The 27903-nt window shown below is 40.2% G+C and overlaps 3 protein-coding genes across 14 annotated transcripts in view; all 3 read left to right on the top strand.

Annotated features, from left to right (window-relative positions):
• On the top strand, positions 1 to 1012 carry LOC114454502 (E3 ubiquitin-protein ligase RNF6-like). Its single transcript, XM_028435044.1, has one exon. The coding sequence runs from the start codon at positions 106 to 108 to the stop codon at positions 964 to 966; it is 861 nt and encodes a 286-aa protein (XP_028290845.1). The 5' UTR covers positions 1 to 105; the 3' UTR covers positions 967 to 1012.
• An 8576-nt stretch (positions 1013 to 9588) lies between these two features.
• On the top strand, positions 9589 to 14612 carry LOC114454501 (E3 ubiquitin-protein ligase RNF6-like). 2 transcript variants are annotated; one of them, XM_028435043.1, is made up of 2 exons: positions 9589 to 9705; positions 12677 to 14612. In XM_028435043.1, the coding sequence occupies exons 1-2, from the start codon at positions 9693 to 9695 to the stop codon at positions 13789 to 13791; spliced, it is 1128 nt and encodes a 375-aa protein (XP_028290844.1). In that variant the 5' UTR covers positions 9589 to 9692; the 3' UTR covers positions 13792 to 14612. The 2 variants fall into 2 exon arrangements, with proteins under 2 accessions (XP_028290844.1, XP_028290842.1); XM_028435041.1 differs by lacking the exon at positions 9589 to 9705 and adding an exon at positions 10135 to 11977.
• Positions 14613 to 16402: 1790 nt separating this feature from the next.
• Positions 16403 to 27903, top strand: part of atp8a2 (ATPase phospholipid transporting 8A2) — a 62490-nt gene continuing 50989 nt past the window's right edge. For 4 of the 11 annotated variants that reach the window (XM_028434131.1, XM_028434132.1, XM_028434130.1 and 1 more), the window contains exons 1-2: positions 16403 to 16670; positions 20353 to 20460. In XM_028434131.1, the coding sequence (XP_028289932.1) occupies positions 16628 to 16670; positions 20353 to 20460 (151 nt within the window). In that variant the 5' untranslated portion in view covers positions 16403 to 16627. Of the gene's footprint in view, positions 16671 to 16763; positions 16951 to 20352; positions 20461 to 21083; positions 21331 to 27903 lie in introns of those variants that run through there. The other 7 variants (XM_028434142.1, XM_028434136.1, XM_028434134.1 and 4 more) reach the window with 5 other exon arrangements.

Below are 27903 nucleotides of genomic sequence, written 5' to 3'. Positions count from 1 at the left end.
ACACCTGCTCCATCAAACAGTGTTGTTAGTAGTCCTCCCAACCCAACCGTTGAGCCAGGCAGCAGCACAACCTCTGCAGTGTTCGTGCAGACTGGAGAGGCTAGGATGAGAGAACCTGTCGTCCAAACAGAACAAGCTGTAGAAACGGTAGAACAGGAGGGCGAGTCACATGGAACAGGAACAGAAAGTTTAGCAGTGGATCGTAACCCAACCACCATCTTTTTGGACATGCGGTTGAGAAGAGCTTTCCAGGGTGGGAACAGCATCGCCAGCAGAACACAGTTTCATGCCAGAGTGGCTGAGAACACGATAACATTTGAAAGTCACAGCGGCGGTAGCCTGGGAGAACCAAACACAACTGCACTAAGGTCCAATCTGCGCCAGATCATGATTGGATTTGGGGAGCTCAGTTCGATAATGGAAACCGAGGCTGATTCTGAAAGTATTGCACCCAACCATGCAGACGCTAGTGGTACAAATAGTAATGCTAACCTTGTTGGGCACTTACATAGAGTTGAAAGCCCACCTGCTCAGCTGAGTGGAGGCAATATTGTTCAGGAGAGGATGGAGATGGTGGGGATTCAGGAGGAGCCAGGAGCTCAGGCCGGGCTTGTTGCAGGAGACGTGAACTCCACAGATAGCGACCTAGTGGAGGACATCACAATACACGAACTGCAGCTATTACAGTTATTCTTATTGGACAATGAGGAGGATGATGAACTCCCTCAACGTCTGACCAAAGAGCAGATTGACAATCTATCCACACGGACCTACGACCAGGCCAGTGTGGAGGAAGAGGTCGATGATGCGTGCTGCATTTGTATCAACGAGTACACTCAAGGCAACAAGCTACGCCTCCTGCCCTGTTCTCATGAGTTTCACATTCACTGCATTGATCACTGGCTCTCTGAAAACAACACCTGTCCCCTGTGCAGGCAGCCCATACTGGCAGCACATCAATACTGACCCATTAGCTCTCAGAAATATAGATTTTCAAAGGCTGGCTGGACTTGATAGACTTGATGGGTGAACTTATGCTTGTTGTACATATCAGTTTCATCTGCTAAATTCTTTGGAAATAATACATTTGACGAAGAAGGTTGAACCAAGTGTGGTTTTGAAAAAAAAGAAACCTGGTTCTTTTAAAAGCTTCTGCTCAATGATTGTCCACCTTTGGAGAGGACAACGAGTACGGAAGTTTGATATTCATTCTGTTCCTTTTTAATGAGATGGAAATCAACATTTGAAATATAAAAGCTGTTATGTTAAAATGTGAGTAAATAAAAGAGCTATGCCATTGTATTCATATATTCTCTGGTGTTTGGTGAGAGCAGACGTGTTTTCCTTTGCTCCGATAACACGACCTTGGCTACAGCTGGCTACAGCTGAACAGCCTGAACAGCCTGAAAAACTGGGCCCAAGACTGAAGGAAAATGGTGAAAAAACCGCAGGGAGGCCCTTCAGAACCCAATTCGGGTTTGGAAGAGGTCAAGGAGATGATACGCGAGGGTCTACAAAACCTATCTGCCGAGATAAAGTCGTTGGAAAAGACGCTGGAAAACTCACTGGAAAGACTACAAAGCGAAACAAAGGTACTGAAAGAAAAGAATGCTCACCTGTGAACTGAAAGAAATGCTGAAGAGATAAAAATGTTGAACGCGAGGGTTGAACAGCTGGAACAAAAGGAAAGAGAGAAAGATGTCATCATCACAGGCCTAAAGATAAAACCCAGGAGTGACGAAGAAACAAAATCGATTGAACAACAGGTCATTGACTACCTGAAGTCGAAGGACATTGTCCTGAACCCTGACAACATCAACTCCTGCCATCTCCTGCCAAAGAGAAATGATACCAGAGCTGTAAAAATAACCTTCACGAATATAAAATTCAAAGGAGAAATAATCAAGCAAGGAAACAAACTCAAGGGAACGAAGGTGTACATCAATGAAAACCTGACGAAACAAAATGCAAGCATTGCATGGAAAGCACGCCAAATAAAAAAAGAAGGAAAGATTATGAAGACGTGGTCAAAAAACTGCAGGATTTACATCCAGGAAGAAGAGGACGGAAAACCAGTTCTCATCAAAACGATGGACAATTTGGGAAAATACGAAGGATCCACCTAAACAACAACATTACTGATGGTAATCATGGATATGGACCCAGATCTATATAAACACTGGAAACAAAACTCAGACTGTGATTATTTTACGGAGACCGAATTAAATGTGGAAACCAAGAGTAAAAAAGGTCTGTCATTTATTCATTTTAATTGCTAGGTGGTGGGGTGATTAAGGATTACATTAAATTTAAATTCAAAGTGTTTATTGTCCTATGTGCAGTTAGAAACACGATTTTTTTTATATACAATGAAATTACTGCCTTGCTTATGAACTAAGATATAATAATGTGTTTATACAAGTTAAATCTAACAGTGGAAAATACAACACTGCCAATAAAACTAACAACAGCAGTTAGAAACACGCTTATGAACTAAGATATATTACATTAAAATACTACTTTGCTTGTGAACTGGGATGTGGTGATGTGTTTATACAAGTTGGATCGGATCCCATCATCAGACAGTGGAAAATACAACACTGCCAATAGAACTAACAACAGCTGGATTACCCTTGATGTAGAGACAAAACAAGGTGACATTGTGGATGAAAAGGGAAGAACCTTCCAAACACCTTCGAAAGAGGAACTATTCTTGAACTGGAGGAATGCTAACAACGTCTGGCAGGGAACAAGGCCAACAAAAACAAAGATAGAGGACAACACTGACTACAGATGAAAATACACAAAAAAGGACGTTCAGAAGAAATCAAGAATGTTTTGACCAGAGAGACATGTAAACCCATGTAAATCTGCGATGGTAAAACAGGGGACGGGACCCGGATAAGCAAACTGCTTCTCTCGTCTCCTTTTTCGGCATGTACAAAAAATGTAAAAAAAAAAAAAAAAAAAAAAGTGAATGTAACCATGTCGGAAATAAACTGAATAAATAAAAAAAATAAAAAATTTATGTGATGACACGAGGATACTTTGTTTTGTTTTCTCTGCTCCATAACATTGGAATAAAATGCTGCTTTGTAATGCCTGATAATGTGAGGAATGTGGTATGAATGAATGTGTGATCAATCAAACAGTTATAATTGACACTTTTATGAGGGTTCTGCCACGTTATTGGTGCAAAAAATGAAGTATAAATGAAAGTTAAATTGAACCACCATAAACATTTTTATTTATTTAAAATAAAACGTACTCACACAAGAATATGTAATAACATGCTCTCTATAAACAAACAAAAATAACCCGCAGTCAATGCATCAAGACCCTACCACACTTTACAAAACTGGTAAACATTACATGTAATAGATCTTAAATACTGCATCACCCATTTCATGTATGTACACAAGCTTTTTATGTGTTTTATGTGTTAAGTGTCAGTATCGACCATAAATGATGCGTGTCAGACACAGCTGATGCATGCCTCTATGGATGAACACCAGGAATACAAGGATAATTTAGGTTTTTGTCACATTCCTTTAAAGTGATTTAGGAAATTCCGAAATAATGGAAATGACAGGGATTGATTTTGCCCACCTGGGGGAGCAGATCTCATTCCCTTCCATAAAAGCCATTCACTCTGGATTTCTTGAAGGAATGTGACAAAAACCTAAAATATCTTTGTATTCAACTCATTATGGGGAGTGTCACTGATAGAACAACTGATTTTATAGGTGAAGTGGTCCTTCAATGTTGAAATTTTACATTTAAAAACAAAACATTACATAAGAATTATTTTAGGACAATCTTGTATAAAATAAGCCCAAAGACTTTTATAAGCAACAGAAAAAGTTGTGTGTTGGGTTTATTTTTGTTAAAATTCAGTGGCACCTTTTGGGGAAAAAACACATTGAAAGAAATAAAGATTTTGAAGCAATGTCCGTATATCATTTTTTAATGAAACTGAAGTTAATATATTTATATTATCTTTTGCACAAAATGACAGCAGCAGAATTTTTCTGGATCAATCCATCCATCAATCCCTTCTTCTAAGCCGCTTATCCTTTTCAGGGGCCGTGGATTGCTGGAGCCAGTCCTAGCGTACTATGGGTGAGGGCAGGATACACCCTGGATAGATCGGCAGTCTGCCACAGGGTTTCTTGATTCTTAATGTATACATTCTTCATTTTATTCAATTCAAGGTGTGAAAGTGTCTTCAAATGTATGGGATTGTAGGAGTGGGGCATTACATTTGTTACACTTATAATATTGTGAAAATTTGCTCGGCGATAATCTTCAGCGGAACAGCTGGCATTCTGCTCTGCCACCCCATTGAGCTTCTGCGCTGTAGCTTCTAGCAGCTCCTTCTTGGTGACAAACTGCTTCGCCACCGCGTCTACTGTGCTAGAGGTGGTGGAAGTGACTCCACAGAAGGTAGACTTCCTGTACTCAGAGTCATCATCAGCTGGTTCGACGTTGGGCTTGACAGGCCCAACGTCTCTGGGGTTTGATGGAGGAATGGATACCCTTGACTCCACCGGTTTGGTTTCACAAAGTCTTGCAGGGTCTTGCCCCTGGTGATGTCATCAGCCGGGTTCCTCGCTGAGTCCACGTAATGCCAGGCATATGGGTTGGTCAGTTCCTGGATTTCTGCTACTCTGGTGCCGATGAAGATCTTGAAGCGACAAAACTCTGACTGTAGCCACATCAACATCGTGGTGGAGTTTGTCCACATGATAGTTTGGTTTGTCTTCAGTGTTAGCTCTCTCTCAAGGAGCTTAGCCAGTTGGGCTCCTGTAACCGCTCCACACAGTTCTTGTCGGGGCATGGAGAGGAATCTCTTAGGCGCAACTCTGGACCTGGCCAGGAGGAAAGACAGGTGAACTTGACCTTGACTGTCCACTGTTCTCAAGTAAGCCACTGAGCCATAAGATTGCTCCGATGCATCTCTAAAGATGTGAACATCATGGGTGAAACTGGATTGATCTACGTCAGCAGGCACATATGGTTGTGACAGAGTAACTTGTGGCAGAAACTGAAGTTCTTCTACCCAGTCATTCCAGACTTGTAGGAGGTCTTTGGGAAGAACTGGATCATCCCAGTTTCGTTGCTTCTCCCAAAGGTGTCTTTCCAGCATTTTGGCTTGGGTGGTGTAGGGTAGGATGAACCCCAAAGGGTCTTACTGACTGGCTAAGACTCGATAGATGTTCCGCATTGTAGGAACGCCATACTCTATGAGCCGATGTTTGTATCAATCAATCAATCAATCAATCTTTTATTTGTATAGCGCCAAATCATAACCAATGGTATCTCAAGACACTTTACAGTTGAGCAGAATTAAGGGCGGACTCTTCATTTTATGGATACACACATATGCATATATACGTATATACACATACATATGTATCCCACACCCAACATGAATTCATCATGGCGGCAAGGAAAACCTTCTGTTAAGCAGCAGGAACCTTGTGTGGATCCCATTCCTATGATGAACAGCCATCCACGTTATGCTGTGTTGGGTGTGTGCAGAGGAAAGGGTGGAGACAGAGTTGTTGAGACTCTGTAACTCCACACTGAGGATCCCACGGACCTGCAAGACAAAAGCCAGAAGGAGTACAGGAGCAAACACACAAGGGAAGAAGCAGACATAGAGGGAGTGTTCGAGAGAGGAATGGGACCCTCTCCGGTCCCTCTCTAACCTAAATGACCTCTCTCTTAACTCCCTCTCCAACCTCTCTCCAACCGAGCATGCCAGACCCCCCCGGCAGTCTATGCCTATTGCATCTTAACTATGAGCTATGAGCTGGTTCCTAACTAAAAGCTTTACCAAAGAGGAATGTTTTGAGCCTAACCTTAAAGGTAGAGAGGTTGTCTGCCCCCCGAACCGTGGTTGGTAGATGGTTCCAGAGAAGTGGGGCCTGATAACTGAAACCTCTTCCTCCTATACTACTTCTAGAGACAAATGGAACGAGTAGGCCAGCATTTTGAGAGCGTAGTGTTCTGGGGGGATTGTATGGCACTACAAGCTCCTTGAGATAGACTGGTGCCTGTCCATTTAGGGCTTTATAAGTGAGAAGAAGAATCTTGACTTCTATTCTATATTTTATGGGAAGCCAATGCAGAGAGGCTAATACAGGAGTAATGTGATCTCTTCTCCTAGTTTTAGTCAGTACACGTGCTGCAGCATTTTGAACCAGCTGAAGTGTCTTAAGCGACTTGCTTGGGCAGCCTACTAAAAGATACTTACAATAATCCAGTCGAGAGGTAACAAAAGCATGGACTAGCTTTTCGCCGTCGCTCTGAGACAGGATAGATCTGATTTTAGCAATGTTACGGAGTTGAAAGAAGGCAGTTCTTGAAGTTTGTTTTATGTGAGAGTTGAAGGATAAATCCTGATCAAATAGAACCCCAAGGTTTCTAACAGTTGTGCTTTGTGCCAGAGTAATGCCATCGAGGGCAGTTAGGCTAGCATAGGTTTCTCTAAGGTGTCGTGGGCCCAGTACAATGACCTCAGTCTTGTCTGAGTTAAGAAGAAGAAAATTTTGGTCCATCCAGGCCCGAATGTCCTTTAGACAGGCCTCAAGTTTAGATAGCTGATTTGTCTCACCTGGCTTCATTGATACATACAGTTGGGTATCATCAGCATAGCAGTGAAAGTTAACAGAGTATTTTCTCATAACATTACCAAGGGGGATCATATAGATACAGAAGAGGATTGGACCTAGCACAGAGCCCTGAGGAACCCCGTAGCTTACTTTAGTGTACACAGAAGACCTATTATTCACGTGTACAAACTGGTACCAATCAGATAGGTAGGACTTAAACCAGTTTAGGGCAGTCCCTGTGATTCCAAGTAATTCCTTTAATCTCTCTAGTAGAATATAGTGATCTATAGTGTCAAATGCTGCACTAAGATCTAATAAAACCAGCACTGAGAGTCGTCCTTCATCTGAAGCCCAGAGTAGATCATTAGTTACTTTAACTAAAGCAGTCTCTGTGCTGTGTTGAGCTCTAAAACCTGACTGGAAGTCCTCGAACAGGCTGTTGTTTTGAAGGAAGTCACAGAGCTGAGCCGCCACAACTTTCTCAAGAATCTTTGAAATAAAAGGAAGATTAGATATAGGCCTGTAGTTTGCTAAAGTGCTGGAATCAAGAGTAGGTTTTTTTTAGAAGGGGTTTGATTACAGTGACTTTAAAGGACTGTGGCACATAGCCTATTGATAGGGATATATTTATTGTCTCCAACAAAGATGGGCAGACTAGGGGAACAACTTCTTTAAACAGCTTAGTTGGGATCAGATCTGAAAGGCAGGTCGATGGTTTAGAGGATGAAATAATAGAGTTAAGTTCCTGAAGTCCTATATGTGTGAAACAGTTTAGGTTTGGCCTATTTACATTTAATGGTACAGCAGGACCAGGTGAAGGCAGGGAGTGGCTAATTTTATCTCTAATCTTATAAATTTTATCGTTGAAAAATGTCATAAAGTCCTCACAGCTGAGGGCTAGAGGAATCATGGGCTCAAGAGAGCTCTGACTTTGTGTTAGCCTGGCTACAGTGCTGAAAAGGTACCTCGGATTATTTCTATTTTCTTCAATTAGTGAGGAGTAGTATGTAGATCGAGTATGTCGTAAGGCTGTCAAGTATTTACTAAGGCTTTCTCGTCAGAGTATTCGTGACTCCTCTGTTTTATTGGAACGCCACATTCTCTCTAATTTACGGGTTGTTTGTTTGAGTGTGCGAGTTTCAGAGCTAAACCACGGAGCTTTCCTCTGACGTTTAAAAAGCGTAGGACTTGGACTCGACTTGGGACTTGACTGTCTAGACTTGGGACTCGAGCACAAAGACTTGGGACTTGACTTTGACTTGCAAAATTTTAACTTGGTCCCACCTCTGGCTTCCAACTACAATCAGGGGCATTTCTAGACCCCCTGAGGGCCCTAGGCAAGAAGGATTATGGGGCCTCCCGGCCCCAGAATGATGATGAATGAAGTCCAAGACGAGGGATCAGTAAAGAAATACTTTATTGAATAATTGACATATAAAATAAATAACATAACTATCTAAACTAAATGCAAACTTTACACACAATATATACAGTAAACACAACTGAAATGTACAAAATTTTATGTATGATAAAAATGCAACCAAGCAAAAAAACAACAAAAAAAACAAGGAATTGAAGTGGAAATTAAGAGTGCACTAACCATTCCTCATTGTCATTTTGTAATTTTCTTTGGTGAATCTCCCGAGGTGGGTTTTTCTGAACTTTTTTGGAAATCCATGTCTGTTATTTGGAGTGGTTCTTTTCTCACAATTTGACACCAAGCATTGTCGTCGATAGCTTTTGGCCACAGCGCAGGATCATCTGATATTATTTGATTTGCTATTATTTGAGTACCTTCTGTGGTGGTGTGGTGTCATGGGGGTGGTGAGGAGGTGGTGTTGGAATGCTGTGCTGCCATGCTGCTGCTGCTGCTGCATGAAAGTGCCATCATGTCCTACTCTTCTTTAAGAAAAAAGAAAAGAGCACAATGCATTTGGTTGGTTACAGTAAAGTAAAGAAATGTGCATGCTACATAAACACTAAACATTTGAGATATGTATGGAATAATTAATGAATATTAATTTGCAGTAACAACTTTAATGCTTCATGTTAACATTTTATTTAATGTAACATTTAGGCTATAGCAGAACATTTATGGATGTATCAGTTTTACCATTTGACAACAAACACTTTATTCTGAGAAAATATCATTGGCAGCAAAGGACTAACTTATTGTGTGGTTATGAATGTACAGTATGTACACAGCCATTGGCAACAAGACTTATAATGTGTAAGCAAAGCTGGACTACTTCTTAACATAAAGCTGGTAAAATTGGTGTAAAGTAAGAATAAATATGTGCTCTAAGTTTGTCATGCCACCGAAGTTTGTTGTTAAACACTGTCAAATTTGAATGATTAATATATACATATAAACACACTTTATTAATGTGTTTAAAAGTAAATGGCTGAATTCACTTTACACAGACTTAAATGTGCAGTTATCTTTTCTGGTGCTTGGTGGATGACTGGGAGTTTGGGACAAAGTGCCTGGGACTAACTGGGACAAACTTTTTTTTACAATTACCACACAATTACATATCACGTTTACTATCACGTTTTTTCTTTTCATCCTCTTCTTGTTTTTTTTTTCTTCTTTTCATGAGCCACGTGGGATATGTCTGCTTCATTTTGTCAGTGTGTGTTTGATAACATCAGCACGTTGATGCAGGGACCGGTAGCAGTGGGGCCCCATTAGGGAGGTTCCCGACGTATAACTGTAATGTGTCCGCGGGGTTTCAAGTTGTGTCACTGATATCTGCCGTCTGTCGAGGCCCCCTACTAGCAACTAGCCGTGACTACTCCCGTGCAGGGTTTTTTTGCTTTTGCTTATAGTCCGTACTATATTTACGTCATTTACCAACACTGAATGAATGCCTGTACAATACAGGAAACAGTTTAATGACATCATCATCAAATGTCGAAAAATAAAAGGAATAAAGAACCAAACGCATCGAAGACTTTAGTATAGGTTCTTTTAGTGCTTGTGATCGGGTGGAACAAGCTCTCTTAGTGATCTGAGTATTAAGAAGTTAAACAATACAATTTGTTCAAAAGCTTACATTCTGATAAGAAATGGCTGAATCAGGTAAGAGATTTCACCGTTGTTACAAATTATCATGTGAAAATTATATGTACTCTGGTTTTAATGCATTGAACGTTTTATTCCTTGAAAACAACAGTTCAATTTTTTTATGGCGATGATAGTGTTTTGAACAGTTTGAGAGTCTTTCAGAGCCTAAGGTGTGTACATATAATATATAAAATAAGGGTGTTTGACTTCAATTTTCACAGAATGGATGCGATTAGGCAAGATAATAATAATAATAATAATAATAATAATAATAATAATAATAATAATAATAATTAAATAAAAGCATATTTGATAATCTCAATAAAGACACTCATATTCAAAAGGGGTAAGAAGAAGTGTACAACCTTTCTAGTCCTACATGTAAATCATTCTGTTATGATTGTTATTTATCGCTTGCCGTACTAGTCAACAGTGCGCATGCTCTAAAAGGAGAATCCCCTGCAAGTAGTTCCACAGATACAGTCACGTCGTAAAGTTGTGATTACGAGTTGTGAATAAACCAACTAAATGCTCACGGTGGACTCCTCGCACATTCTTACATGGTGTCAGAAGACGTACCGAGCATCATGTCACCGGTGAGTTATAACACCGTTCTGTGCAAGTCCTGAAGATAGAAGGAAGGAAAAGCGTTACAGCTGGCTAACGTGATGGCGGAGGGATTTCGGAGACCTGACCCGCTCGTGTTTGAGGGAGACATGGCTGAGAACTGGCATGTGTTTGAAAGAGATTATGACATCTTTATTGAGGCGGCACACTCAGACAAACTTGCAAAAACCAAGGCTTATATCCTCCTCAATCTCGCTGGAGCAGAAGTCTACGCCACAGAAGTTAGGGCGCCAGGTGTCGATGGAGCCGTCCACGTCCCAGCTGAGTCGAGAAAACCCCGAGTGTCTCAAACAAAAATTCCGGCAAGTGTGCAATCCACAACACAATGAGACAATGGAAAGGCACAAGTTCGAAATCACTCGAAATCAAAAACAAGGTGCGACTATCGAATCATTCATCAGTGATTTAAAAATAAAAGCCAAAAGTTGCCACTTTGGAGAGCTAAATGATGAACTGATGTGCGACAGAATCGTGTGTGGCATAAATAATGACAGCATCAGAAAAGCATTGGTGCGTGATAGTGATTTAACACTAGTCAAAGCCATTTCCATCTGCCGTATATATGAAGTGAATGAGGAGAACACTAAAGCCTTAACAAAACAGGCAGTTACTGTACGTGCGTGGATGCGCTGCAGAAAAGCTCCACCAGGGGGCACAACATGACAAGGTTTAAACAAGCAAAGCTGCAGGATGTAAAACCAAACACACAGTCATTGAAACTGACCACCAGCCCCTGGTCACAATCCTAAAAAAGCCGATCCACACAGCTCCTGCTCGTTTACAGAGGATGCTACTTCGGTTACAAGCTTATCACTCTTGTCTACAAAAAGGGGAAGCACAGGTACCTTGCCAATACCCTGTCAAGAGCTCCAACAAAGACCGTGCCTCAAACAAAGAATAACACATTCAAAGTCATATGTCAGTTTCGTTTCCACAGCCAGACTCACAGAACATACACAGCGAGAGACCAACTACTCTAAACTCTAAGCACCGTGATTCAGAACGGTTGGCCGAACAAAGAACGCCGGGTACCTCCCCCTGTCCGACCATTTTTTCCTTACAGAGATGAGTTGGTGGTGGAGGATGGCATCATCATGAAAGGTCACAGACTAGTCATTCCAGACTCACTGCAGCATGAATACATGCAAATCATGCACAGAGGTCACCCCGGCCTTGACTCCACAAAGTTCAGAGCCAGAAGCACTGTGTTTTGGCCCACCATGAACAAAGACATTACAAACGAACTTCGGTCTTGTGCAACGCTACTCGCCCTCACCAACAAAAGGAACCTTTACAACCTCATTCAGTTCCTACCCTGCCATGGTCCACAGTCGCAACTGATTTGTTTGAATGGCATGGTCAGCAGTACTCCATACTGGTAGACTCATATTCAAATTGGTTCGAAATAGACCTTCTCCATGATACGTCAGCCTCTGTGATCAAAAAGCTAAAAAGACATTTTTCTGTACATGGAGCGCCTCACACCCTGATCTCCGACAACGCGAGACAATACACAAGCCAACATTTCAAAGAGTTTGCAGAACAATGGGACTTTGCTCACGTCACCACCAGTCCTGAATACCCACAATCAAACGGGCTAGCCGAATCCGAAGCACCACGACTGAATTGAATGTTACCATGGGATGTGAAAAAAAAAAAGGGAACGTAACAAAGTGCATATGTAACAAAGTAACATTTTCAGTGTTGTATGCATATTCATTGTTTAATGTTAATAGCACAGTATTATGCATATTGGTCATGTTTAAAAAGGTAGGTTACATGATACATTTATTTTCGTAATTTTATACTTGGCTTACACATGTCACTTTATAGTTTGGGTTGTTTAATGCAGGAACGATATTTTATTAAGATAGCTGTGTAATTGCTATGGTTTTGTTTTATGCGAAATGCTAAATCCATTTTGGTACAGAAGGCTCAAACTAAAAGGAGAGGATGTAAATCATTCTGTTATGATTGTTCTTTATCGCTTGCCATACTAGTCAACAGTGCGCATGCTCCACCTCTCTAAAAGGACAATCTCCTGCAAGTAGTTCCACAGATAGAGTCACGTTGTAAAGTTGTGATTATTCCCTCTCTTTTTTATAAAATAAAGCATTTCTTACCCTTCCTTAGGGAGGGCTGGTGATGGTCACAATTATGCAATAAAATAAATTAATTTATTTAATTGCAAGAACAAAACATGCATTGCTGTCTTAAAAAAGATTGCACTTTTTGTGGTGTTGACCTTTGACAGTATGTGCAGACAAAGAAGAGAGAGAGAAAAAAAAAGTCTATTTTTGTTGTATTTTGTAACCTTTTCCAACATATTTTCAATAGTTTTGTTTTTGTATTTTCACAGGAGCAGCAGAAGGAGGAGCATCAGAGAGTTCAAACAGTGACTCATCACTGGAGTGGCTCAACACTTTCAGACCAACTGTTGAGCCAGGCAGCAGCACAACCTCTGCAGTGTCCGTGGAGACTGGAGAAGCTGGGACGGGAGAACCTGTCATCCAAACAGAACGAGCTGTAGAAACAGTAGAACAGCAGGGCGAGTCACATGGAACAGGAACAGGGAGTTCAGCAGGGCGTCGCCACACAACCATCATGTTGAACCTGCGGTTGAGAAGAATTCTCCCGGGTGAGAACCGGGACCGGTACAGCATCGCCAGCAGAACACGGTCTCGTGCCAGAGTGGCTGAGAACACGGTGACATTTGAAAGTGACAACGGCGGTGTCAGACGCCCCCTCTCCCACTTCGAGCGAATTGGTATCCGCACCTCCGTGAGGACTATCAGGATTCCACTTCGACGAATCAGTGAAACAGGCCTGGGAGAACCAAACACAACTGCTCTAAGGTCCAATCTGCACCAGATCGTGAATGGATTTGGGGAGCTCATCTCGTCAATGGAAACTGAGGCTGATTCTGAAAGTATTGCACCCAACCATGCAGACGCTAGTGGTACAAATAGTAATGCTAACCTTGTTGGGCACTTACATAGAGTTGTAAGCCCACCTGCTCAGCTGAGTGGAGGAAATGTTGTTCAGGAGAGGATGGAGATGGTGGGGATTCAGGAGGAGCCAGGAGCTCTGGCCAGGCTCATTGCAGGAGCCGTGAACTCCACAGACAGCAGAGCCACCAGCAGGGACACCAACAACCGGGTGGAGAACGAGCCCGTGCGCGTCCTGCGGCTAGCGCGCTTCATCTTTTTTCACAATGAGGAGGATGACGAACACCCTCGAGGTCTGACCAAAGAGCAGATTGACAATCTATCCACAACCTATGACCAGGCCAGTGTGGAGAGAGAGGTCGGCCTTGCGTGCAGCATTTGTATCAACGAGTACACTCAAGGCAGCAAGCTACGCCGACTGCCCTGTTCTCATGAGTTTCACATTCACTGCATTGATCACTGGCTCTCTGAAAACAACACCTGTCCCCTGTGCAGGCAGCCCATACTGGCAGCACATCATGACTGATCCGTTAGCTCTCAGTAAATAAAGGTTTTCAAAGGCTAGCTGGACTTGATGGATGAACTTATGCTTGTTGTACATATCGGTTTCATCTGCTAAATTCTTTGGAAATAATACATTTGATGAAGAAGGTTGAACCAAGTGTGGTTTTGAAAAAAAAAAAAAACTTTAAATGCAGAGGGTTAACTAAACTAAACTTTATTTTTTTTTAGACCTTTTCTTTTTAGCATTTTGTCTATCCTGCAACTCTGTTAACTGTTGAGTCAACTGCAGCTGCTTAATACTCACTTTAACCCTTTGACGTCTGATCTCTGTGATATCTTTGTCACAACTGGACATGGAAAAAACAAACTTAGACTGAACTTCAGTATCAGCTGTAAATAACTCACAACTGCTTGTATTTTAAGGGAATTTAAAGTTATTCTGGACAAGATGTCTGTTTCAAATGGTAACAGGATAAAAAGCCTTGAGTCCCTTTTTTCCTTCTTCTTTTTAACAACTATTTTAACTTGGATTCATGAATTTTAAGCTGTCCCTTCACAGTGGGTTGAAAAATGTAGGGCTGGTTTTGTAGGAGCTATTTTTTCTTTTCTTTTTTAAAGCTTCACTGTGTACTTGTGGAATGTTTCTAGATGCTCGTTTGTAAAGTATACTTTGTTTTGTTTTCTCTGCTCCTTAACAATGAAAAAAAAATGCTGCTTTGTAATGCCTGATAATGTGAGGAATGTGGTATGAATGACTGTGTGATCAGTCAGTTATAATTTACACTTTTATGAGGGTTCTGCCACGTTATTGGTGCGAAAAATAAAGTATAAATGCAAGCTAAATTAAACCTTCATAAAAATGTTTATTTAAAAAAAATAAAATAAAAAACGCAAGCACAAGAAAATGTAATCACACGCTCGTTATAAACCAAAAATAAGAAGAAAAAAAAACGCAGTTAACCCATCAAGACCTTACCACACTTTATAAAACTGGTCAACATTACATGGAATAGACCTTAAATACTGCATCACCTATTTCATGTGTGTATACGGGCTTTTTATGTGTTTTTTTTTACAAGTATAAAGTGTAAAAATCGACCATAAAAGAGTCAGCCACAGCTGATGCGCGCCTCCGCGGATGAACACCACTAGAGAATGATTGAAGCGGAAGTTAGATTTGTACCTTTCAATATAAATGTCCTCAACTATAACTAGGCACTGATTTAAAGAGTAGTAGCAATATATGCTAGGTGTAAACTGTAATTTATACATAAGTATATTTCATACATCTCGTTAATGTGAAAGAAAAAGATAAATGCAGTAACTTTTGGAATATGTGTAGGTGCAATAATTATTAGTTGGGTAGGGGTGTCCCGATCCAATATTTTGATATCACCAAAAACAATAATAATTTAAAAGAAAAAAGGTGAAACCCTGTAAAACTTATTTTTCTGTATTCTTGAAACCATTAGTATGCATCGTAAACGTTTGTGACTTAAGTGAGTATCTTGTAATATTGTAAACTTTGACTAATCCAGTGATATTCCTGTATCAGATTAGTAAATACTGCTTGTTTTGTAATACTGTAAATGTATTTACATATTCAGGTAAATTGTATTATTATTAATAATATTTACATATTCACTCAGTGATAATCTTGTGTGAATGAGCTGATATTGTAAAGCACTTTGGAACAATTTTGTCATTAAAGCTCTATTTAGATCTAGTCCATTTTAATATTTGCTAGTGTTTACTTTAGTCATGTCAGGTTGTGTAGCGTCATTTAAAAAAAAGAAATGAGAGCTGGAGATAGGCACCAGCAGATCTCGCGCCCCTGAAGAAAGGTGCAATCGGGTCAGAAAAAGGATGGATGGATGAATAAATAAATAGATAGATATTGATTAGAAATAACTTCACAAACAAAAAACAAAAAAAATCTGGGTCACAAATAGAGATTCTAAAAATGTTTGATTTATTTTAAAGTAAATCCACATAAAGACTTATGAAATGAAGTAGGAACAGTCATTTAAAAATCAAAACCAAATTTCAGAACAATAAAGGGACAATTTTGACATGCTATACCAGAAATGGGCAACTGCCGGCCCGGGGGCCACATGTGGCCCTCGCGCTAATTTTGAGCGGCCCCCAAATGTAAATGCACCAAATTACAGAAATATACACTAGACAAGATAAATGAACAAAATGACTCTAAAAACACACAACGGCAAAAAATAAATCAAAATATAATAAAATAAAAAGAGTAAAAATATAAAATTATACAATAAAAACACAGAAAACGAATACACAAAAATGTCTCCAAAATCGCAAAATGAAAACCAAAATACACAAATTGACTCATAACACAAAAACATAATGAAAAAATGAAATGAGAGGAAAATATGCTCAATTATTTAAAAAAAAAAAAACAAAAAAAAAAAAAAAAAACAAAGGACCAAACAAACGAATTGTTCTTCCCTGTATTAATGCTCAATTTGATTATTATTCTAATGCTGACATGAATGTGGATCATGTGGCCCTCAGATTAAAAAATAAAAAATAAAAAATCACTCTTCCGTCGCCCCGCGTTATCGAGAAAGCTTTTATTTTGAAATTCGTAAACGGATTTAGTTCCATCCTCACTGGTTGTGTCGGACTGGCTGAGGCCGTGAATGATGTTAACAGCAGAGCCGCTGTCCCACCGCAAAATGCAGAGCTCGGAGTGGCAGCAGCGGCGGAGCCAGCTGGCAGCTCGCCCCGGACACCGTGCGGTCCTCCCCGGTCTGTAGGTGAGCCATGAGCAGGCCTCCGCCCGGGCCTCAGCGTCCCAGCCTCACTGACACCCGACCACTGTCAGCAAAATGTATTTCAACCGCAGAGGGAAGAAGATCCACAGCGAGCGGGGTAAGCACGAAATAACTCATTAATATGCGATATATCCACCTGTCGACCGCACGCAGTGAACAGTCCGTGTAAAGCGCTTATTTTGGCCTGTAGCCGTTACATATGGAGCGGCCTGCATATCTGCTATGTGCTCGGCATATTAACGGAGCACCGGAGACTGCGACACGCCTCTAAAGTGACTGACTGTCCCGGTACTCATCCTCCAACCTCACCTCACCTCACCTCATTTCTTTTGGCAACGGTTCGGGACACAAGGACAAGAGGACAGATGGAGAGCCTGGTAACAACACTGCGCTGTGTGGACATTAGAGACATTTATTTATCCTCATACCAACATTATCATGTGTCTGCTTCATTTTCACTGCCGCCATTTGCACAATGACGACAATATAATGCGTTGATAGCAATTTAAGGATACAGATATGTGTTGCACATGTGAAATAAGCCTATATACATGCAGCCTGTGGGCTTTGAAGATCAGCCAATTACCTCCTCGACTTAAAAACCTCGTGACCGATCAAAGCGCGCTCCTTCTTAGTAAATCCTCTCACTTCAGATTAAAAAGGATCCTCCCCACCCCCCAAGTAAATTCACAAATTAAATAATTCATATGAAACAAACAGTAAAATACAATATTGAAACACCCAGTGCAACTACTCGGGTTTGAGCGTACGAAGGCCACGAATCATACAGATGTCTTAACATTTATTTATCATAAGTCATCAGACACCGTGAAAACTACAAAGTAAAAACATCCAAACATTTCAGACATAAAGCACTTTAACAACTAATTGGCAACAAATATGAACAAATGACACAATTACCGTTTGTGTGCCTCTCAGAAATTATTTGCGGATACATAAGAGGAAATAGGTTGGGAACATCTGCTGGGACTATTTTCTGACATTCTGATGGACAAATGGAGGTTTGTTATTATTGTGACTACATATTAAAACTTGGTTGAAGGCGTGAGGTGGTTCTAATCCTGTGTTGTGTCTCAAGGGTTAGGTTTTATCTATCAATTTTCATCAGTTCTTGATGCTGACACATCCATTACGATTTCAAACAATGTTATACACCCAGTCATTTCACAAGTTAAATAACCTATGGAAAAAAAAACCCCAATACAATGCAATATTTAAACACCCAGTTTCAAGAAAGTCTGCTGATGCAAGTTAGGTTTGACCCCTTAATCTCCATCAGTTCTTGATGCTGATTGCAATGCCCTTGATGCTCTTTCAGACAATGTCATACACCCACCTTTGTGAAAACAATTTTTGAATGGTCCCTTTGTGTTACAACATATTTACTCACCAGAGCAGAAAGCAAATGCCATGGATGAGTGAGTTTGTCGTGGATGATTCAGACAGGCCTTTAGCGTCCTTACCTGAACTTTTTCTTTCGGGTTTAGGTCATCCAATAAGTGTTACCCTTAAGTAGTGAATCAACGCATGTTTAAATTCCTCAGATTATGAATGGTATGTACACGTTTATGGACACACAAGCAAATGTTTCTCTCTTCTACAAACAGTAGTCTCCAAGTCTTTTAAGAAAAGAAAAGAAAAGTTGGAGAGAGGATGTTGTTGGCATTGGGATGATTTCACAGATCCTGGTTTGGATTGTCCTGGAAGAAAGGAGCATGTGTTGGTCTCATCCAGCGGCTTTAAATACTAAATAGTGCTGGCACACACACTGTTGGGGGGCTGCGATGCTGTTGTGTTGGTTTGTGTGCGAGTGAGCGGGCTGAATGTGCAGCTTCCAGAAATAGAAAGCAGGGCAGAGATGAGCGCCAACTGGGCCATGATGTCTTTAGGCTATAAGTTCACATACATTGCATACAATTATTAGATTGCTTTATCTTTTAATACAAATGCAGATGAAAGGCCATAACATGTAGTTCATAAAACTTCCGAACATAAACAGTTTTTTGTTTTATTTCAGTTTGTCTTAATTTTGCAGAGAAAACTTGGACGGTACCTCACTGCGTCTAGACAGTAGAATAATCTTGAACGTGTTTCCCATTCTTGGGTTCCTCTTGGTGCCTTTTCTATAATCTCCTGCAGCCTGACCTCTTGAATCCTCACTCCAATTAGCAGCCATGTTGCCTGTCAATGACGTCTGCCATTACCAATCTGTTACATTTACACACAGCTAGTATTATTTCCAGCAGATTTCTTCTATTGGCAATATATCAAAGTGGTACAACCCTTTGTTGATGAACGACCCACAACTCCTTGTTGCACAGCTGGATTGTTGTTAATAAAGGTAGATTTATTGTAAATACATACCCACAATACTAAATAAACTTTATGGCTTTATCTTCTGTTGGACAATTTATACAAATAGTCATCCTACTTGTCGCATGGTCACATTTTGCAGCTTTGCCACTTCCTGCTTCAGCCAACTGTCAGCCCTACATGTGTTTTCAGAAGATAATGACCGGTTGTCATGGCTGCAAAGGCACACAAGATGTAATCTGGGAGATACAGTCCCTTATGTTGTAATTTCGAGGTATTTATGCGTGTTGGCCACCAAGGGGCACTACAGGGCCAGCTGAAAGGTTGTTGTAGCCTAGCAACGTCTCCTCCATCTGTTTTCAACCACAATAATAGTGTGTAGGGTGCAGGGGTGGACTGGGACAAAAATTCAGCCCTGGCATTTTCTGTCCAGACCAGCCCATTACAATATCAGCGACACCACGTAGAAGCCGTTATTAAATCAGTGATGCTCAACATGTGGCTCTTTATGTCTTAATTTAATTATTATTCCCACAGAAAACCTTTAATGGGGGAAACTTTTTATCCCCTTTTGACCAATTTCCTTTGGCTATTTTGCAACTTCCTTTGTTCAATTTGTGCCCCTTTTCAAAGAGTTCGGACACTTTTTTTTAGACTTTACCTACCTTTTGCCAATAAATATCCCTTTTTCCTACTTTTTGATACTTTTATCAAATTTTTGTCCTTTCTTAAATTTTTTTTGGCCACTTTTCATCCAAATAAGCTAACTTTTGTCAAATAAAAAGCACTTGTTTCCTTTTTTTCCCTACATGTTGCCTCTTTTTGTTTCACATTTTTGCCCTTTTTTTTTTTTTTTTTTTTTTTACCATATTTTGCCCATTTAAGCTACCCTTTGCCATTATATACCCCCTGGTTCCTCTTTATTTGCCCATTTTTGGCCACTCTTGACTGCTCTTGGCCTATTTTAGTCAGTTTTCACTCTTTCCTTGCAATGTTTTTGCCACTTTTGGACCATTTTTAGCCACCTGTGTTACCAAGTCTGCCCCCACTCGCTCGTCCAAAAGAAAAACGTAGCAGACCGGCCCATTTTGGGTCGACGGCCCACTGAGACGATGCCTGGTATGCCACATGGCCTGTCCACCCCTGGTAGGGTGAGATCATGAGGTGTGTCGTTGAAAACTGTACAATGGTGGTCTCAAAAGCATGTTCTTGCCATTATTTATGTAACTTTCAATATTTGTAGATCGATTAGGGTTAAAGAGTCCTCCATGTCTGCAGGCGGCACTATAAGATGCATTTGAATGAAGATGAAACTAGTTTTTTAGACTCGGGTACATTCTCAGTCACAGACTACACAGTGCAGTGCAGAATGTGCTTAATAACTTCCTGTGTTGTGTGTGTGTGCTGTTTTTTCTTCACACCATGGTGTCTTTTGGTGCCCACAGAGCAGTTAGTGTTGTCCAGCCTTAGACAGGAGGCTTCTGAACTGCAGGACCAAGGCCAGAGTGCCGGCTCCACCATGTGTGCCCGCCTCGCAGACAGGTTTGAGAAACGTGAGTTTTGCTCAGATTGGACTGGATGATGCCTCCACCCCCCACCTCACACACACACACCTCTCCTGGCTTGTGTGCAGACTTTTAAGGTTGCATGTGTTATGTGTAGCAGCCAGGAGCAGCAGATGTCTTCCTCCTAGTCCCTGGCCCTTAGGAGCGGCAATAAGTACCCATGAATGTTCGTGGCTCAAAAAGGTTAAATAAATCAGATCGTTGTGGTAGATGCAGATTCTTTAGCTCCTTGAGGCCTGGAGGGATGAATGCTGAGGACCATTTATTGCATGTGGTGAACAGCTACGATGGTGAAGGAAATTAATTATGAATGGGTTTCATCAGGAAAATTTTCAATGCTGAAAATAAATATTTGCACGTTGTAAAAAAGAAAAATAACACATGCATGTTTGGATATGGCATGCCTAAATAAAGCATGCACATGAACACAGCTACATGCATGGGTTTAGACTTTGAGTGGGCAGCATCTGCATGCCAGGACCTTAGTCTTAATTTCCAAGCAACAGGAAATTCCACAATGTGCGTATCGCATGGTCTCAGCCCATGTGCCTTCGCCTACAGTAGTGCGATTTCTTTTTTTGCGTGAGTGCTGAAGCCACACCTGTAGGATTACCAGGTTATGGATTAACAGCAGATGAAGTTGCAGAGCAGACACAGCCGGGATTATCATGACCGCTCACTCGGCCAGTAAGAGGCTTTCTTTTGCTTTGCTTCCCACTCCGTTACCACTGAACACAAAGTGGGAATGGCGACAACCAGGTTAACCAGGATCCTGGTATAGGCCGTTGTGAGTCACCCCCAGGAGACCAAAGACAGCCATGGGACAGCGAGGTCGCCATGGGAGACGGCACTCTGTCGGTAAATCATTCCAGAGCTTGTAGTGGTTTTGTGGGCAGGTCATAGGCCTGCATGGATGGATTTGAATAATCCAGGAGGATGTTGTGGGGTTTCGTGTTTGATTGAATGTGGTGAACAATGTGCATGGATGAGAAAATCAGAGTTTCTGCTGTACAAATGATTGTTTTAAAAGGTGGTGCTTTTTGTTAACACAAATCTTTTAAAAAGTCATAAATCTAACCCAGGTGTTCTGACCCTAGAACTCTGGCTCTGTTTCTAACAGTTTTGGTCCCACCTCTGGCTTTAAACTACAATAGAGGTGCAGATGAAGCTGTGGAGGCAGACCACACTGGAACTACGTGAAGCCTCCATCAGCATTAGCATTATTGGAGCAAACACATCTATTTCCTGACTGTGGCATCGCAAAACCTGCTGTTGCTTATAGTCCGTAATATATTTACTTCATTTATCAACACTGAATGGTTGCCCTGAAACGGACAGAAGTCTCAGGTCTGAAAGCAAAAGTAAATGGGAGAACATCATTTAACATGTTCAGGCTGAATAAAGGAAACAAGCGCGCACACATAAAAGCACACGCTTACAAACACACACACAGACACTAACAGCAGATGCTGCCCCTGCTTTCAGAGCCGGTAGACTGGGGAAGAAGTCCAGCGCTCAGCCACTTCGCTCCAACCGAGAGACATTTTCGCCGTTGACTTACAGGTTTTCACCTTTGTGCATGAATGCAAGTGAAATAAAGCCGTGTCACATAAAGCAAACAACTCTTCAGTGTAAATGAGACCGATAAAACAATGCAATGGGAGCATCTACAGAAAGTTTCACCACGACAATGACGTCATTGATCGGATCGGCCAATTAAGACATTACAGCCGATCACATTAATTGCATAAAATGCAAAATATCGGCCGATCCGATAGAGCCGATCAGATCAGTGTAAACCCTACTAACTTATTAGTATGATTAGGATGAAGGCCTTTACCAATAAAGTATACTTCCAAGTTTCCCAAGATGCATTTCAAACCTACAAAGAGAAAAACCTGAAGCACACTGAGGCTAAAAATCTATTGATAATAATAATAATTTGGCACCCTTGAAAGTTCTGAAAGCATTTTAAGCAAAAAAGGGACCAAATAGAATATCAACGTGTTGGCATTTGATCCATAAAACTTGCAGAAACACATTTCATACCGACATTTCTGAGATTTTGAGAGACCCGCCATTGTGCTACTGACTAAACCTCCGTTTAACTTCACAATAAGAGCCTTATTTCTAAAAGGGTTAAAAACTCATGGAAGACTAGAGGGATGTTTAATTTTTAGCTTCAAGCCAGACCCAGGACGATTTTACTTTCCGCTCACAATGTATCATGGGGTGGTTAAATATGGCTATTGTGCCCACCGTGCATACTAAAAAATGTCCCGATATAGTACACATACAGGTTTTTCTTGCATACTCAATCATTCCATACCATCTAATTGAAACGCACTACCTATTTCATTTTGACGTCAGACTTAGTATGAGTAGTATCCGATTTCGAACACAGCCCAAGTGATTTTTTTAAATTTTTGGCCGGTGCATTAATGTGTTTTTTGCTAGTGTGGGTCATGTGACTTGGACAGCAGCTGAGGATGATGGTGGCTGCTGTTGGGAGGACAGTTTCAAATACAATGCAGCTCTGTCAGAGGTGATTAGCTTTACTGTGTCAAAAAGCTGCCTTTTCACCGATTAAAAAAATTCAGGCAGTTGTCCATGCAGCTGCTGAGAGAGCCCTGTCGGCGGCGGCGGCGGCGGCTTACATATAGATCAACCTCTCAAGCGACGGCTGAGGCGCAGCGCCATGGCACAGTGTCTAGTGAAATATGTTCTGCCATACTGGAAAGCCGGGGATTAATTATGCATCCTCTCACCGTGCATTATTCAGCAGGCCCTGCACTGCTTTTAAACTCAGGAAATTCTGGCACAATTCCGAGTGGTGGGTTCAAACTAAGAAACAAACAGCAACACTGCAGAATCAGATGTAAGTATTCTGAACGTTCGGAGAGAAGCTTCATTCTTTTCCATACAGTGTGTCAGGGAGCTGTTGTTCACGCAGCTCACATGTCCTGCTTTGGCTCCGTTTACAGGAAAAGATCATCCTATCTGCCAATTATGCAAAGACATTTGACTCTTTCTGACACTGTTGCTAGAGTGTTGATCAAAAGTCTGCTAGAAATCTATGTTTTTTAATGATAAAGGAAAACTTTAGCTTGTTCAACTTTATTTAAAACAAATAAGTGGAAATATAGCAGGGTTGTGTTCAATTACAATTAGGTCTTCAATTAACCAATGTTAAATTACACAGAATTTTTTCCTATAACAATTGTTGTTTTTCCCCTAAAAGTCAATTACAATTACATTTCCAATTATTAAAGTTAAATTAATCAATGAATTAATAAAAAACAAAACAAACCATAAAACATAACCTTCCTCTTGTGTTAGCTTTCTGTTAGCATCTCTTAGCGGTCACTTTGACCCATTTGTTAAATCTAGGCTTTACACGATCAGGATTTTTGGGCCGATCACCAATCGTTGAGTTTAAAAAAAACGATCACCGATCATCATCATATGAATTCATGCTGTTTTTTGTAGGTATTTTTTACTCTGGTTTTAATATATTGGACATTTTATTCTTTGAAAAAAACAGTTCAATACTTCATGGAGATTAGTGTTTTGAACAATTTGAGAGTTTTTCAGAGCCTAAGGTGTGTGTACATATAATACATAAAATAAGGGTGTTTGACTTCAATTTTCACAGAATGGATGTGATATAGAAAAATAATAATAATAATAATAATAATAATAATAATAATAAATTAAAGCATATTTGATAATCTTCTCATTAAAGATAGTAAGATATTCATGTTCAAAAAGGGGTAAGAAGAAAAGCCTACTTAAATCACACTAAAAAATATTATCTATTATCTAATTTATTTCTGAATTCTTGGTTACCTTGCTTCCTAATCAATGAAAATATTGGTATCAATATTTTTGGTGTGGGCATCACTTCTGTCAGTATACCCCTAGATTTATTTATTTTTTCTAAATGGTAAAATTATCCTTAAGAGAACAGGTAGTGGGAAAAGTTGATCTGAAACGTATTTTAATAATTATTAACTACATATGTGTAAGCCATAGAACTGTAACATGGTTCACCGAGTTTGAGTTTAAATAAATTGTAGTTGACAGTTTTTATAGAATTTGTATGACAATTACAATTAAAGTCAATTATCTGAACTCAATTACGATTACAACAGCAACAGATTTTTCCAATTTTCATTGTAATTGTAATTACGTAATAATTGGAATAAATTACACAATTATAATTGACCCCAATCCTGAAATATACTAATAATGGCACTTAGGATCAGACTGTCCAGTAACTTTTGGTCACAGGGGATTAGACCTATGCATGCTGTTTAGTACATAACTGACAAGGCTGTGCTCTGTTGGAGTTTACTGCTGACTCATCAGGGGTGCATTATTCACGCGTTCTGGAGGTGACGGCTCTTCTGCTCCATCTGAGATGAATAACCGGGCCATTGATCTCCTCAGAAATGAATCAGAGGCAGAACTAGGCTGCTGAGAAAGCCTATCGATCTTCTCTGAAAGGTGGAGCCAACGGGTTAAAAAGAGAAAGTATAACAAGATGAGGATGATGTCATGAAAATGTAGTAAGTATGATGAAAAGTACATGGCATAGAGCAGGGTAATATTTAGTTCATGTTTCGAAAAAAAGTGACTTGAAAGTGCTTTGTCTTTCACCACCTTTGACCTAGTATCTCTTAATTATTTTCCAACAGCCATTATCTTGATTGACCCTGGTGTCGTTAGTTGTATGGAATGTTGAGCTGAGATTGTAGTTTGGAGCTCTGCATGGTCCAGAGGTAACACTCTAGTCACAGATATAGAGATGGGAGAGAGATATGCTGTAAATAATCCTCCCCCCGGTTCAAACTTTGATCTTTGCTCTGTACCTTGCATGTTTCAGTGAGTTAGACATATAAGTGTAATAGCAAATTCTATTTTTATTAAAAATTAAATACCAACTAAAATACCCTCATTAGTGGCCATGTTTACATGGGAGCTTTTATTCCTCTTTAAAGCAAAATAAAAGTTAATTCCTCTTTAAGCTGACCATATAAACACTTAATTCCTAATGCAAATTTTATTTTGAATTAAGCTTAAATCCAAATTAAGTGGCTGGTTTATTCTGATTTAGCTAATTCCTCTTTCTTGTAAACACCTAACTTGCTTAAATTTGCTTTAAGTTAATTTGGGTCGTTCTGCGCATGCACGATTTACCATCCAAGTTGGCCGCCTGGACTAGAGTCGAGACTATTTATTTTTAGGAAGTGTCTCCTAGTACGTAATACGTATCTTTATACAGGCAGTCTATCCGTAGGAAAGATGATGTTGTCGTACCTTTTCTACATACTGTATGCGTAATGTGCCTGTGCTATCACCGTGTCAAGATGGCCCAGTGGTCTAAGGCGCCAGACTCAAGGATTCTTCCTTTCTTCTGCCGTGAGTTCGAATCCCACATTTGACATATATAGTTTTTTCATTTTAACATATTCAACACGGCAAATTTCACCTTTGAAAATACATATACAAAAAAATTTACATTTTAGGGTATTTCCTGGGTTAGGGTTAGGGCTAAAATGAAAGGGTTAGCAGGGTAGCTAAAAATAAATATGAGCTAAAATAAAACCAACGGAACTTTAAGTCACGTGGTGCACCTATCACGTGACCTGAACTGGCCAATGAGGGGCACTGCGTACGGATAGACTGCCGGTCTATTGACACGTATTACGTACGGATAGCCACTGCCTTATTTATAAGAGCCTTAGAAGACATGGATATAATGAAAAGAGTGGATGGAAGCATGAATATGTAAACTTTCACACGGACTCGCATAGACTTATTAAACATGCACGGACCTCGGTAAACACGGTAAACGGAACAGGCTTCACTGGACGGCTGGCACTAGGACCCGGAGACGGAGTAAATGCGTCCCCGTACTGCATCCACAGGCTGTAATATCATCAGTTTATCATTGTACCAGTTGTTAGATCTTCTATCTTTACCATGGAGCAACTATTTATTCCTGGTTATTGTTTTCCAGCATTTTACTGGGCTTTTTAGCAGTACATACTGTAGCTCCCATCTCCTTTCCGCTCTGCGGTCCACACTGAAACCGTATGTTATTGTCCAGCTGCTACTTCAAAACTACAATCAAAATAAAAGTGAAAACAGTTCTCATGTGGTCTTCTGTGTTATAGCCAACAATAAGTTTTTTGAAGCAGAACACTTTAATTCCGAATGATTTAATTTGGAATAACTAATTCCGAATTAAAAAACATCATGTAAACGTGGCCAGTGTTAGAAACTAAATGCAAAACTTGTTCAGACTGTATCAACACTGATAATCACATATCCAGCAGATAAGCAGAGTCCAGCTTTATCCTGATCTCATCCACCTTGGAACAACAAGCCTGAGTGGAATATAATGTTTTTAACCTGATTTTGGTTATTGACTAGCGAGGAGAAAGTCTCATATAGCGCTCAGAAATCCACTCTCAGCACTGTGGAAACTCAATCCGCTCAGCTCTGCCAGTACTTATTGTTTTTCTACATAATTTATGCAATTAGCCACTTGTTGTTTTCGCTCAGACTAACCCACAGACGACACCCGCGCACTCACCCAAGGAAAAAGATACAGTCCTCTTAAAACACAGTCTGCTGCACGAAGTCGTCGAATGCAGTTACATATTAAAGTAATCCTGCAACATTTACAAATGAGCATTTTATTTCCATCAAATTCAGTAAAATACTGGAAAGTTTTGAGAATTAATTAACCTTAGCAGCATCTAAGCTATCTTCTTCAGCAGAAATTGCATGTTCTCCCTAAGCATACCCCAAATCATCCAGTGTTGGAATCAAGTGGTTCACCAAGTGTGCCCAGTATAAAGGCCTTTTGCAAGAATCAGGGTGTATATAAAGCATAAATTTACATTGATTTGAATCCATTCCTTTCTAAAACAGATGAAGGTTAATGCTATTAAATATGCTGGAAAATGGAATCAAACCAATTTGTGAAGTGAAGATATAGATGTGGTGGAGGATGTAAAGTCCTACACTTTTTGCTCTGAGGCATATTTGTTTTTTTTTTTAAACTGACCATCAGGAGATCAGATAATAAGCATATTTAGAGTAGCTAAATTATTTCCATTGTGAACTGATGAATTCATTTTCATAAATGTGTGTATTGTTTTGGATTTGTCTCAAGAACGGCACGCGTTTAGTTAATTTTATCGTTATTCACACAGACAGTCTGATCAACACCTGGCCCCCATGTTGGTGCAGGGTGAAATCTGCTCTGCTGTTCATTGGTCAGTTTGCTGTTTGCACAAATCTCAGTTTGTCTCTCTATACCACCAACTAGTGGGAACAGTTTTGTTTTACAGTATGCATAGAAATAAACTAAAAAAAAAAAAAAAAAACTCTATCAATGTCAATTAGTTACTGATT

The sequence above is a fragment of the Gouania willdenowi genome, chromosome 20 (assembly GCF_900634775.1).
Source record: "Gouania willdenowi chromosome 20, fGouWil2.1, whole genome shotgun sequence".
In the NCBI taxonomy this organism is placed as follows: domain Eukaryota; kingdom Metazoa; phylum Chordata; class Actinopteri; order Blenniiformes; family Gobiesocidae; genus Gouania; species Gouania willdenowi.
This window is presented reverse-complemented; position numbering and strand designations above follow the sequence as displayed.

Coding starts and splice junctions, on each gene's coding strand:
- LOC114454501 (XM_028435041.1), top strand. CDS start 11,956: ATGGGATGTGAAAAAAAAAAAG. Junction 11,978..12,676: donor GGGATGTGAAAAAAAAAAAG/GGAACGTAACAA, acceptor GTATTTTCACAG/GAGCAGCAGAAGGAGGAGCA.
- LOC114454502 (XM_028435044.1), top strand. CDS start 106: ATGAGAGAACCTGTCGTCCAAACAGAACAAGCTGTAGAAACGGTAGAA.